At 48.3% G+C, this 13,859-nt stretch overlaps 6 protein-coding genes across 6 annotated transcripts; 4 read left to right on the top strand and 2 right to left on the bottom strand.

Moving 5' to 3' along the window:
• Positions 1-1,755: 1,755 nt before the first annotated feature.
• Positions 1,756-2,899, bottom strand: FOIG_15557 (uncharacterized protein; the record flags this gene model as incomplete). Its single annotated transcript, XM_031216931.1, has 3 exons — positions 1,756-2,002; positions 2,081-2,709; positions 2,738-2,899. 3 exons carry the CDS (start codon positions 2,897-2,899, stop codon positions 1,756-1,758), a joined length of 1,038 nt encoding a protein of 345 aa, XP_031053370.1.
• A 1,667-nt stretch (positions 2,900-4,566) lies between these two features.
• On the top strand, positions 4,567-5,626 carry FOIG_15556 (uncharacterized protein; the record flags this gene model as incomplete). The annotated part of the gene is made up of 1 exon (XM_031216930.1): positions 4,567-5,626. The coding sequence occupies exon 1, from the start codon at positions 4,664-4,666 to the stop codon at positions 5,624-5,626; it is 963 nt and encodes a 320-aa protein (XP_031053369.1). The 5' UTR covers positions 4,567-4,663.
• A 747-nt stretch (positions 5,627-6,373) lies between these two features.
• Positions 6,374-7,606, top strand: FOIG_15555 (uncharacterized protein; the record flags this gene model as incomplete). Its single annotated transcript, XM_031216929.1, has 1 exon — positions 6,374-7,606. The coding sequence occupies one exon, from the start codon at positions 6,374-6,376 to the stop codon at positions 7,604-7,606; it is 1,233 nt and encodes a 410-aa protein (XP_031053368.1).
• Positions 7,607-7,898: 292 nt separating this feature from the next.
• Positions 7,899-9,229, bottom strand: FOIG_15554 (uncharacterized protein; the record flags this gene model as incomplete). The annotated part of the gene is made up of 4 exons (XM_031216928.1): positions 7,899-8,317; positions 8,371-8,441; positions 8,496-9,001; positions 9,059-9,229. The coding sequence occupies 4 exons, from the start codon at positions 9,227-9,229 to the stop codon at positions 7,899-7,901; spliced, it is 1,167 nt and encodes a 388-aa protein (XP_031053367.1).
• A 1,296-nt stretch (positions 9,230-10,525) lies between these two features.
• FOIG_15553 (uncharacterized protein) lies at positions 10,526-12,062 on the top strand (the record flags this gene model as incomplete). The annotated part of the gene is made up of 2 exons (XM_031216927.1): positions 10,526-10,745; positions 10,798-12,062. 2 exons carry the CDS (start codon positions 10,526-10,528, stop codon positions 12,060-12,062), a joined length of 1,485 nt encoding a protein of 494 aa, XP_031053366.1.
• A 684-nt stretch (positions 12,063-12,746) lies between these two features.
• FOIG_15552 (uncharacterized protein) lies at positions 12,747-13,821 on the top strand. The gene is made up of 4 exons (XM_031216926.1): positions 12,747-13,105; positions 13,159-13,344; positions 13,400-13,479; positions 13,536-13,821. Exons 1-4 carry the CDS (start codon positions 12,821-12,823, stop codon positions 13,591-13,593), a joined length of 609 nt encoding a protein of 202 aa, XP_031053365.1. The 5' UTR covers positions 12,747-12,820; the 3' UTR covers positions 13,594-13,821.
• Positions 13,822-13,859: the final 38 nt, after the last annotated feature.

The raw sequence follows: 13,859 nt of genomic DNA, 5'->3' as shown, positions 1-13,859 counted from the left end.
CAGTGATTCCCAAGATAGTATTCATCTCACGATGTCCCGAGACAGTCTGTGCTGGACTTCGCCGCATGCAACTGAATCCTCTCAAAAGTCCTCAACCATAAGAAATTAGTCCATCATCATCATCATCTCGGGTTGACCCTCTACTCATTGGCTATCGCCTCACCGTGAGGTATTTCTCATCTAGGAAATGAGCGGCTACACATAGGAGGATACAAGCTTCACTAGCTAACCAAAATATTACTAGTATCACTTTTACTCACTATTACATGTAGTAATAGTTAGTGAACAAGTCACAGAGGCGAATAAGTCGTTGTTACGACACTTGCATAAGGGAGGATCGTCGGGTTTACAAGGATCCTCCTCGTATAACATAGACGCTGGAGATTGCACGAGTGTGGCACGTCGCCCGATAGTCCGAGTGGGAATAAAGGTGCATGTGCCGCAAGCTCGGATTCCACTTGGGGGCTCGGGACCGAGATATTATGCTCCATAATTGATCAACATGGACGAGAATAGCCGCGAACCGTCCTCTCCTTTTGGAACATTTGTGATTCCAATTGTATTACTTGAACTTGAACGAAAGTACTTGTAAGATTTGGAGCTGTAAGTCAGGGTTAAGTCCGACCTGAGAGTGCGAGAGCTAATGCAATGGGTGAGATTCCTACGATTGACGCTCCACTTTCCCCAGGGCTACCTAGCTTTGAATTTGTTTCTCCATTTGCTGACGGTGCAGTGATTACTATTCTCAAGGCACCTGGACAATCTGACTTGTTACTGAACAGTGGCAGAGCAATGCACGATCCTGCGCGTGAGTATCACAAACACTAAAACTGTACAACTGTTGTCTTATTCGATTACTCAGCCTCTGTTTCAGAAGTGATTCCAACGCTTGGCACAGTGTCTATAAGCACTTGAGTGATTCCATTTTCATCTCACCAGTCCTGAAGACTATGCCCAATTAGAACAAGGTCTCCCAACTCAGAGCCTTCGAGTCTCAAGTCCGTAGGATGGTCGAGTAGTGGCTTAGCTCATGCAATAATGTCCGTGGGCCACTTTTTCACGACTGCCGATTGGCCCGGGTAGCTTACTCGGAACTTATATGCGGCGCGGGCCGCGGATTATTCCGTATAGCGTATGGTCTCCCTTCACTAACTGAGCCCAACGGGATTCTCCTCCGTAAAAACACTTCCATTTACAGACTAGGTTCCTGAGGCAAAGATCTTCAATCATGTGCCGCAAAGAGGCATTAAATCTAGACTCACGTAAGACGGCATTTCAGGAAGGTGGCCTCACTCGGCTGATTTATTCTAATGCCGTGGTATGATCGACGAATAGTATTCCAAATAGAGCGTTTCATGTGAAAAGATGACTGCATGGCCCTTCTGCCCTATGAACGTGGCGCCTTTCGGATCTCGGCATATATACACCCCCAGAGTTTGACCTATCGGTGTTTATGAGATACCCGTTTCCGCGATTAGCACTATTTCGTGAAGAGGACTTTTGGGGGCTTGTCCGACGTTTCCGCGGAAGCTACCTTTTCCGTTTACCGCTAGCTAAGACGGTGTGAGATTCATGCCTGTTCAGTGTAAGGGTACAGCAATACTCTCAAGACCAGCCCTTCTTGACTGAGCCCTTGACGGGAACCTCCAACTTCACCTCCGTGAGACTCCCAAGCAACCTCCTCCACATACTCGCACTCTCCTCATCTGCCGTCCCCTCGGTTAACGTCACCCGGCTTCCTACAACGATAAGCGCTCATCTTGCCCGAGTCAGAGCAACATTCATCCTTCGCATGTCCTTCAAGAACCCGATCTCACGGTGCTCTTTACATCGCACGGTCACAAACACGATGACGTCCGCCTCACGACCCTGAAACCCATCGATACTCGAGACTTCGATTCGGTAGGGTATACTGGAGAGCATGCGCTTGAGGACTTCGGCTTGGCGAGTATATGGTGTTAAGACCACGATTGAGTGCGACGGGCTCTCGGGTTCTGGACCGCTGGTTCAGAGTTTGCAGATGTGAAGGCAGACCTCTGCTTGTCCTCTATTCTCCTTTAACTTTTGGCCTGGCATTTACTTTGCGTCGCAGTTGATGAACATAGCCCGCTCATAGTCTATCGTCCCTGGGTCTCTTCTCTGTTTCGTTACCCTTGCTGGCGGGAATGGGAAGTTAGATCTAATAGGTGGCCTAGCGGAGCTGCTGATGCCTGACTCTAACCTCCCCTCGTAGAACTGCCCTGAGTTGAACTCGCATAGCTTTGGATGTATACGATACTGCGTGTCCAATATCAACGCCCTCAAGACTCCGTTGCCCTTGGAGTGCTTGACTTTGGTGTAGAGTCTCTCAAAGAGTGAGATGTCAAAATCGAGCGCCAAGGCAGTCTGATTGACAGTCGGCCGTAGCTGTACATGGTCTCCAACCAAAATTGCCTGTGAGCAGCCTTTCACAAGTGGGACTGGCGAACTCAGTTCTGTTTGTTGAGAAGCCTCATCAACAGTGACGATGTCAAAGAACTCTGAGCAATTTAACCCAATACCTGCTCCAATGCAGATAGTGAAGATGGTGTCGCTACGTTTTGCCATTTCCGTGGCCTTCTTCAGAGCCTTGTAGTCGGAATGAATCTCCTGTCCCGCCATGGCGTTGCATGTATACTTACGCAGATCATCCACAACTTTTTGCAACTCCAAATAGTTAGCAGACCTCACCTGTGAGCATGGACACTTGGTGACATACCTCAGTTGAGACTCTTACCAGATCTGACTGAGTCTTTCTAGCAAATGGCTGTTTCTGGAGACGCTGAATATACCGACGCATCATGTTATCCACTGCATTGTGAGTCGGTACCGTCACCAGAACACGTGCTTTGGGATCAGCCGTTTGCAGAGCATAGATCATCTCGACAATTGTCTCTGTCTTTCCAGTTCCAGGTGGGCCCCAAAGACAAAGAAGGGAGCTGTTCAATGCCAACTTAATTCAGAGTCAAGTGCTTGGAGCTGCTCTCTTTGGATATATCAAGAACAAACAGCTTGGTGGTCGTATCCTGAACTTCCCTACAGATCGAACCAAGGTATTATGCTTGCCTACTGATCTTGTCTGTGATGGCGCATTGTTTATTCTTCCTGCCCAGTTTCTATATGGTACGGATGCTGCAATCCCCGGCCCCTAATTCCTTGTCACCCCAATCCAGAAGAAGAACGCTGCCTGATAGAGTGCTTCCTGCTGGCTCAAGTGAGCATTGCTGGTCGGGTTTGAGGCATATACTTTGCTGCTATGCCGACGGTTGTTGACAAGGTGAAGACTTAGTGAATAGTAGAATATTAAGCCAATAAGAATTAATGGAAGCAAATCTCTGAGAGTGATCACAGGGACATAATCAATTGCAGGCTTTATAGTGTCGGCAATACGCACTAATCCTTACGGTCCATACCCTAACTCCGACCCGAGCCTAGAGCTTGTGGATAATGACGGAGATGTTGTGTTTACAAACTTGAAGAGAGTGAGCTCCAGCCACATTATGATCCGGCGAACCTAATAATGAGATATTAACATAAACCTGCTTTCAAGTCCCAGGTTCTAATAGCGTTACCTAGGTAGCTACGGTAGAGGTTGCAAATAACCAGGGATTAAATTGATGCTGGCTATGGGTATCAACCTCATCATGACGATAGCGACCGACTAATTGGATTGACGGGTGTGTCCTTCAACGTTTACTGGGCTTCGGTGATCACTCTCCAGAGATATCTCGGTGGAGCGAGCAGTTGAGAACTAGACTGGAATAGGTGAAAAATAATAATATGCTACCGAAGAACTTGCGTAACTGGGTAATCCGACGATCCAGGTCCTAGTTAGTACGGCGGGCCGCTCTAGCTGGTGCAGATCGCTGGCAAGTACTCTGTACGTGCCCCTTCATTGGTTTACAGCCTGTGTCTCTGAGACACGGCACACTAGCGACATATGATATGTGGAATATTCACATTTGGGCTACTCTATTCGCGCAAGGAATCCAGTACCTGTCTAATTGGGCAGGTCGGTGAGGTCACTATGTTGAAACACTTGTCTCATTTATGCAGTTTGAGTCAGCACAGATGTTCGAGATCAGTTGTGGCAGGCAGACTAACTCCAAACCTACGTCATAATGGATTATCGGAGGCGAGCCGTAAAACACAAAGCTTTCGAACCAGCGATCTATCAGCACTAGACAATCAATAATTACTTCATGTAATGTGTTAAATGATGTCAGGTTTTCCGTATATGTTGTATCCGTGGATGTGAACATTGTTGGAGACACTTATAACTGGCTATTTAATTCCCTTACATTCGATCATTGTCCGTCAGCTTCAGCAGGACCCTTGACAGCTGAAAGCTTCAGCTTGCTTGGCTGGTCGATCACCGACAATCAGCACCACAATGGGCTGCCAGAGTTTATCTTACATCATATTCAGCATTTACAGGCTTGGCATTGCCGGTATGAGAATTACTGACCGGAATTGTTCTCAGAGATTTGGGATTTCTGCAAAGCCGGGTAAAAGCTGGGCCCATCTGACTCCCACAGGTATAAAAGACCAAGGTCAAGCCGTGTAAGTTTAACATAACTTCTTACAACAATCCACTATTTCAATATTTCTTCATTGTTCTCACGTTGAGCCATACTATTGTACAATGAGCTTTACATTCAACGGCGTCAAGAAAGACGGCAATGGCGCCTACTACTACAACGATGGCGACGTCGAGAGCCATCGAATTCCCCTTTCTGACCAATGCTATGGTGACGTGCGAATGAGTCGCGAGCAGCTCGAGGAATGGTTCGGCATCAGCAACGACACGCTGCCTGATCTCCCAGCCTACTACATCCTGCCCCGCCTCGACAGTACCTGGGGCGGCACTGCCGGTGGTGGCTGGTGGAACGTCACTGGAGACATTGTCGTGTACAAACCAATCGAATGGGTTCCCTCTGTTGCAAGAATCAGAGACTTTCCCAAGAACAGCATCGTCACCAACATCGAAAAGGAACGTGTGGAGACTACAACAACCAAGCTGTATGCAAAAGCAGAGTTCGCCTTGGAAGTTTCAGCTGGAGGCAACTACATGGGGATAAAGGCGGAAGCCAAAGCCAAAACAGAGACTGGTGTCGAGTTCGAGAAAGAGGTTAGGAACAAGGATACCTACACTCAGAAGGGCGTGGTTGGCGATGTTGCACTTGTCGAGGTTGCAGTGGGATTGATGCTTCGTGTTGAAGAAATCTACACTCACAACATCAAAGTCTGGGTTGATGGCCGCGAAAAAGGTGACTCATTGGGATGGCACGGCGGCCCCTCATGGAATGATATTCATATTCCATCGCGATCACTCAGCAGAGTAGGTGGCCTCCAGTTCTCGAAAATCACTATGACTGGGGGCGGACACTCTGCTGGGCTCTATGTCCAGACACTTCCAGTTTTTGACGAAAACAAGGAGTTAAAAGATTTACACATCGCTCTAAGCAACGTTGGTTGGACGGACTGGTATGCTTATGTTGCTGGGAAAAAAGGCCGAAGTTCAGGACGGCAGCTTTTGGCCTACCCCAACTATCGCCCATCGACAACTCTGATGCCACTGAACAAGACTCCAGCCAAGACGGAGTGAATAAAGACAAAACTAATAGGCAGTCCTGGATATGCAGTTAGTTGTTTATCTAAGGAGCTTTAACAGGGTCCAGTTGGTTACTGTGGAAGCCTTTGGGATTAGCATATATTGTGGAAAAACGAAAACTGTATTGCGATTGTTAAAGACTACCCGAGGATAGTCCACTAAGTACAATTAAATTATAGAATCAGAGGGACATCAACGATTGTCCAAGTGCATCAAACAGCGTAGTTGTGCCAAAGCAGACCTCATTAGAGTCTGGCCCGATGTCCACCAGGCCACCCGGATTTTGAGCATCATTGGCTTTGATCAACAGCTCAGCCAGGCTGGGCTTCATGACCCGTTCAAACAGTTCCTCCCACTGTGTCCGGGGGACGATACTGGTCTCGATAGACCGTGCAAGATGTTAGCCGAGTAACCCCGATCGCGTCGCTGGTTGACATCCGTCCATCCAGCCATTTCGAAGAGACATTCCTTGTAGACACAAAAGACCAAGAGCCGATCTCTACGACAATTTCCCATGTATCGCAGGAGCAGGATTCAAAATCAGTCTCCCAAACCGCCGTGCCCTTTTACCATACCGGTGTCTCCTAGACTCTGACACACACTCATACATTTCTGATCGACTACTGGTTTCACACCGTCTGTGCCACTTGGAATTCTTTTGATTCAGCCAAGAATCTGAATCGAAGTGTAGCCTTGAAAGCCTTCCCACATTCCGCAGGACTTGCCTATAGCTTGCAAAGCATGGCCGCTGCATATCTGGCGGAGTATCTGCCGCACTTTCGAGGGATCGCCATAACTATGACTCTAGCAGCCGTAAAGGCCATCAAAAGGGAATTGAGCATGGCTCTCTGCCCTCATGTCCTTCCACGACATCTCCTGCTATCTATGTTCTGCATCGGTACCTCAGCTTGCTGGACTGACCCACTGCAGTTTGGCCTCCCGTTCCTGAAGGAGACAAAAGCCATACTCAAGTCCTACAACCAATCGAAACACTTTCTCTCCAAAGATGATCAAGATGCAATACTCTTCTTCAATAAGAGTACTCTGTATTGGGACATGCTGTGTAGTACCATTGGCGCACAAGACACGGACATCATTGACCCTATTACTACCTCTTCAGCTATGTCGTCGCAGCCATGGAGCAGCCAGGGTAATTTGCATCCATGGACAGGTGTCTCAACCGAGATCATGGAGCTCTTCTTCCGCTCCATCCTTCTATGCAAGGGATTTCGAGCCCGAATGACCCAGGATCATCGACAGAGTTCACGGTCACTTCAGGCCGCCCTCCGTGATATTAAAGAGGCACGGGAGCTCCATCAGTGCCTGAAATCCTTCCCCATACCAGCGGAACAACACATTTGCGACACGGGAGATATGTTAACACCTAAACAACACCTGGTTCAAATAGCAGAAGCCTACCGACTGGCTGCCATGGCCCACTTGTACCAAACCTTCTCTGACCTGAGAAACCAGGATACATTACAAAATGGATACGATCCAGTTGACGCCGAGTACCGAGTCCTGGACTTAGGCTTGAAGATCATACGTATCCTCGAAAAGATTCCCTTGGCCTCTGGTACTCGTTGTATTCAACCTCTTCTCTGCTTGACGGCCGGGATAATCATGAAGGTTGATATGCCAACAATAAATCCGCAGCAGCATACCTCGACGTTGCTGAGCGATATATTATCAGCCGATCTGCGTGGCGCACCGCTTCACGATCCCCAATTTCAAGATATCCATCACAATACCTTGGGAGCTACAAAACGCTCTACCGAAATTAGCCAGGGACGCCGATTTGTACTCGAGCGCTTAAGCATACTGGAAAGTAGTCTCCCTCCCAAGCCTATCCGGGTCGTCAAGGGACTGGTTCAGACCGTTTGGGCAGCCTATGATGTCCAAGGTGCTGGGGTTAGTCAAGTGCACTGGATCAACATCATGGCTCAGTCTAACTTGAGGACGATATTTGGGTAGTCAATGCTTAGGTCTGCTACTTGGTTCTGTCGGAGCGGGACAGCAGCAAGTAAGCTCATCCAGATGATGCTGTGTGGTACCTCGGACAATTTTGGATCTAATAGGACATGGGCGGACCTTGTACTTGCAGAATGGAGTGAGAGATGAAAGGCTTGGAAGGACAACCAATCCAAAGGAAGATAGCACAGGGAACAAATAGAAACCAAAGATGGGACTGATCGTCAAATTAACGGGACGGGTGACCTTTTATTATTATGATTATTGCCATATACTCTTGCATAGCTGACCCTTGTCACCTCTCTGAGGAGGCGATTTGCGGCGGAACTCTAGAATTCCCAGTATTATACGTCTCCAGCTCAACCGAGTACGTATAATCAGCACGTATACCACTCTGCCCATTCACCAATATACCCTTATCAGAGTCTTCATCACTCAATCGCTCCCAGTTGTTGTCCCCTCGGTTAACGTGCGTTGACGTTATGCCTCGATCCGTAGGATTCGTAAACACGCGCTTGGGCCCCCGAGAGCTGCTGTCGCCTATCTTTCCACCACCAATCGTGATGAGTGTATTGGCGTTGGGTGTCCCCGTTGAGCCTTGTGACTCTTGGCCTCGGACTCGTTTGTATAATATTCGTAGTGATGGAAGGGAGGCGGCGATGCAGCCGATGCCGATCTCGACGCAAGAGAAAAGTACGATGTAGCCGATATAATCTGCGAATTCATCAGCAATAACTAGATCAATATAGTTACAGGTGTCAACTAACACTTGAGATTATCTGTCGGTCGCTTGTAGTGAGAGATAAAAGGGGCACGCGCAATGGTCGCAATAGAGGCGCTTCATAAACATTAGTACATATGACGACAGAACAGGTGCGATTCAAGAGCTTACACTGAGGCCAGAGAAAGAAGGCATAGAACTTGCAGCTTAGCTCTGATTGTCATCTGGGTCTTCCAAAGCAAGATTCCCGGAAGCACGATACAGCCGACATCGGTAACAATGCTTGTGGCGGTATTCGTATGGCTAATGCCAATAAGTGTCTCAGTCGTCGCGCAGTTCGCTTTTCCCTCCAAAATAAGAGTCGTGTTCCAGTTTCCTTCAACAGGTCGACAGAAGGTAAGAATACCGAAAAAGGTGACGCAGAACGATGCCCACGTAAGAGCAAACAGACCCCAGATGGCATACTGGATAAGCGGAACGGACTTGGCTGCAATTCTTCTGAGTGTGACGCATACCGAAGTTTTGATCAATGCGACGGCAACGACATAGACCGTTATCCAAATGATGTAGAACTTTTGCGCTTCAGACTGCATCCATGTATTGAGATGATCGTCTTTGGAGCCGATGCCGACTTTGACTGCGTGTACGGCGAGACCTGAGTCGGCGATGTAAACGACCTATCCAATTATATCCGTCAGTAGTAGATCGCAAAGTGTAAAGGAGAGCGCGCTCACCAAGCCTGCGACGATGAGCCAATCATCGATTCCAAAGTTGTCATCTGTCACTCGAACCATGGTGCGAATTCCGACCGTGATGACAGCCAGACCAAGAAACACCAAGACAAGGACGGTCATTGTGAGAGGGAAGTCCTCCAGTACAACGGCTCTAGCATTTTCGTCAATCATTGTCGATCATCAAGTTGGGGATCTTCAGTCAATCGTCAACCAAATTATCAGCCAAAACTGCAGACTTCAATCAGAGTCAGTCCTGAGTTTCCGGGACAAATACGCCGCATCGTTCAAATACCTGCACTAACGAAAGGGGCCAGCTTTGACAATGTTTCTTCACAGCAATATCACATGGTTCATCAGCACTTATCACACAAGCGAGAGAATCCCCTTGAGAAGCGATTCTGGCATGCATTGATTCTACCTCTGTTCCTGGGACCGTTCTCGTTCGTAAGAGGCGAAGATGAGCACAGTGGCGAGCTCAACAGCCAATAGGAGAGTTTATTAACTTCCCGGGCCCGACGTGCTCAGAAATCCCCCTTATTACCGAACCTAAACCCTTGCTGGAAGATTGGTGCGATTTACCACCTAGCGGAACCGATGCGGGCCCATGTACCGGGTTCTCGATCCTTATGGGGCCTCAACGACGAACCGACTGTTGATTCTCTCGCAAGCGAGGGTGTTTCGCAACCGTTTGTTCTAAAGCTCCGATTAATGTAGCATCAACCGTTTACACGCAGTGGAGCGCATCGTATGATCCTCAACATCAGATCAAGTGAGAACACAACTTTCGGATCCTTCGTAGGCAACCATGCTGAAACTATTTCGTTTCTCGCGAGCATGTCCTATCGTGTGATTATTTGTAAGTCTGTGCCATGATTCATTGTGTGAAGCTCTCTCGGTTTTATGCTGGGAAGAGTCCGTCGCTCTGTAGGAGAGGAGATGCAAGGACGTGACGACTGGCAAGTCGCATCTCTCCCATTGTCAGACACAGTATTTCTGCATCAATCGATTATCAAGTTTTGAAGCGGCGATTACTCTGCTTCAGATCAGAGGCTCAAGTCATGCAGGTACCATGGCCATGCACAGTGCACCTTGAACATGTTTGCGGTCCCATTGATCTTATCCAGCCCTTGACAGCGCGAAGGATTCTCCTGCATATGAATGTGAGTAGGAACAGAGTTACCTCAGCCTTGAAGTCGCATGGCTCTGGATAATCACACCATATCGCTTAAAAGAAACCATCAGTAACCAGTACAACCATCTCCACAGATCTCGCGTCTCGGCCCATTCTTAGCGTAGGTGCAACATCTATATAAACCAAATTCTCATTGGCTATGGCGGACAGCATCTCCATTGAGAAGCATCATCGCTGGTACAGCACTTCCAGTCCCCCATCCTTTGTATATTTGCTTTTCTGTTTCAGCTGTGCGCCGCACTTGTCCACTACTCTGTTGAGCGATAGCAGCAACGATGACTGGTCAACGAGTAATCAACGTCCGACCTATGGGCGCTGAAACAAATGCCCCAGGTAGAATCTTTCAGCTTTCGGACTTGGATCACCTGATGCCCAAGCTCTACGTGCACATGATTGAGATTTTTGAACTGCCCCAGGATGTTTGCAAAGACTCTATTGTCGAGAGTCTGGTCACTGGGTTGGAGCGTACACTGGTTGATTACCCCATCCTGTCGGGTCAGTCATCCGCACGGCGTTACTCAGCACAAAGACTAATTGGCGTGAACAGGAACTCTACACTTTGACAATGAAAGTCGACGCATTGTGGTGAAGAAACAGGCAGAATCTCACTTCACCCTCCACATCAAGGACGCTAGCCCTGAAGATTTACCCGCCTTCCCTGTTCTAGACAAGCATGACTTTCCCGTTCATCTTCTTGATGCACCCAAAGTACTACCCGAACAGTTCGTCGGCCCCCACTTTCCAGTCCCGGGAAGTGACATCTCCGTCATTGGTCCCGCAGTAGGAGGTGCCCAGATAACATTCATCGAAGGTGGCATTATTATTGGCCTAGCGATCACGCATCAAGTCTGTGATGGGCCAGGCTTTGAGAGCCTATTCACAGCATGGGCGAGATACACCGCTGCCGCGGCCAATGGGAACTCGCTCAATGGGTTTGCAGCATCTAGATCTGAGATACCATCACGCAGTATCCTATCACTGGAAAACAAACCCAAGCTAACTGCTGAAGAGCTGGAGAGGTTGAGTGCCAAGTTCCCTATTATGAAACTTCGAGATGGTCCTCCAGCTCCCCCTCCAGCAGACTTCAAGATGCCAGTTGTCAAGACTCGTATATGGCACTTCCCCAAAAGCAAACTACAACTACTCAAAGCAAAATGCAGTGCTGGTCTGGAACCAGGAACTTGGATCTCTACTTATGATGCCATCCTGTCTATAATGTGGCGTGCAACTGTCCAAGCCAAGTCCAGGCTTCTCAAGCCAGATCCGGCTATACCATCCAAAGCAGTTCATGCAGTCAATGGCCGTGGGCGCACCGGCTTCCCAATTTCAGATCGATACATAGGCACTGCTATCACTATGCCGCATTCAAAAACATTTACCATTTCTGAGGTTCTTGGTGACCTGGAGACGACCCTACCAGTTCTTGCTCGGGCAGTACGCGAGAGTACCAACTCTGTCAATCCAGAGTACATGTCAGATCTCATCAAGTATGCAGCAGGGTCTTCAAACCTTCAATGGTCAGAGCTAGATATGCATTGGGTGCTTGGTCTAGACTGCATGGCTTTTGACTGGCATACCATGAAATCATACGAGAACCATGACTTTGGCTTTGGGACGCCTGCCGCACTAAGATGGCCGCATCCGAATTTTGAAGGCTTCTTCTTTGTACTTCCGTCTAGAGCCGGAGTCAGAAATGCTGGGGAGGATGAAGGTATCGAAGTCTGTTTTGGTTTGGAGGAGACTTGTTATGCCCAGCTGGAGAAGGATGGAGAATTTGCGAAATATGCGGAGCAGAGGGGCTTGGGTGTGTGATATGCCACATCGTATGTTGTTGTCAGTTGCCTGTCTTTCCGCGGCGAGTAGATCGCCCGATGGCTTGAAAGGATGTATGTCAATTGTGCCCATATGCAAGTCAGTATATTTTACACGGCCAGAACCAGGATAGGAAGTTCACCGGCTCAAGGTTGATGAAATGCGTCATACTGATGGTGAGGCTTCTGTACATACCCAGGGCCATTCGGCCATCTCCCAATCAATCTTGTTGTGACTGAGTACGGCTTGCTGTAGCCATCAGTTCAGTTCAGTAAGCCCTATCAGCATCTCGGCTAGATTGCAGCAGCAATCATGAGATGGCTTTCAACTCGGACTAAATGAACGTTGAATGCAGTTGCACTGTGTCCGCCCTGGTTGACACGCGCTACAATAAAGAATTTGTTTCGTCAGTTACATCTTGTTGCATGTGATGGTGCCCAACCAGACTGTGCTACGTCTAATCCCAAGCCACTTACTTCAGTCAACAATAAAGGGACTTGTAGGGGCTGATACTACTTGTCATTTAACACGGCAGATGGGGAACACAGTACTGAGCATAACGAAACATGCAATACCGATGAAGATGACATTTACGTAATATTTACGTCGAGGGCAGAAAATCACTAGCCGCTTCATGAATATATACAGCACTGCTCGCTCTACAATCTCATGATAGTCTGAGTAGCAAAACATCCATTTCGCTTGGAATAATCTGCAACATCATATTTTCAAACCCCATCACTCCAGCTCATGCAAACATGGCGGAAACCGGCGTTGCGCACAAAGTCATCTCTGTTATTCTCCGTCTTTCCGAACTCGCCTCCGCTATAATCGTCCTGGGCATTCTCTCGCGCTTCACCTACCTTGCGGGCATCGCGCAGGTGCATATTGACGGACGCATCATCTACGCTATCGTCGTCGCATGTCTCGGCATTATTTACTCCATCTGCTTCTGCCCGCCGTTCAAGTCCTTGTTCTTAGGCTTTCCTTTTGACTTTGTCATGTTTGTCATGTGGCTCGTGGCATACTGCTTGCTCCAGACGGTAGCGCCTTGCCATCCTCTAATCACCCCACGCCTACTGATCCGCATTCATAGAGAACCGGGAGTCACACTTGCTCTGCGAGTTGGTACTACAATTATTGGGGCTACTACTGGGGTCGCTATTGGCGAGTTGGACCTGTTGGGACGGTGAATGTTAACTCGGCGGGTTGCGGCTCGTGGAGGACAGCCCTTGCGTTTTCATTCATTGCGTGGTTTCTCCATCTTCTGAGTGGCATTCTCGTGAGTTATTTCCACGTTAAGCAGAACACGGCAGAGCTGACGCGACCAAATACAGGGTATATACGTTTTCCGTACCTATATCAAGCTCGACGAGACAAAGACCGATATAAAGCAACATGCGGAAAAGCTTGCCAGGTAAGCATGAACCATTGCGGTATTTAGATGGTGGACTAATGATTCTTGCACTCAAGAGGGGACCCCAAAGTCCATGGTTATCAGCGAAATTCCGAAGCGACAGATAATGTCTAGGCCACAATCCATCTCACACTGTTCCAGCGTTCTAGCCAAGGGAGGGTGCAGGCGGGGTAATGTTAATCTTTTGGAGTAAGCAGCCACAAACTGCGGAAGCCGAATGGCATAATTTCATTGGTCCACGGAATATACCATAACCTACACAGATTGAACTTGGTGCAGCATGCACCTAATATAATCCATTTAGTCTTAATCAGGGCCATCCCCAAATAACTTGCATATCACACACAGATACAATGACATTTTGTCGATTCATTTGTGGT

This window comes from Fusarium odoratissimum, assembly GCF_000260195.1.
Source record: "Fusarium odoratissimum NRRL 54006 unplaced genomic scaffold supercont1.54, whole genome shotgun sequence".
In the NCBI taxonomy this organism is placed as follows: Eukaryota; Fungi; Ascomycota; class Sordariomycetes; order Hypocreales; family Nectriaceae; genus Fusarium; species Fusarium odoratissimum.
The sequence above is the reverse complement of the archived record's forward strand: the minus strand, read 5'-3'. Positions and strand labels throughout refer to the sequence as shown.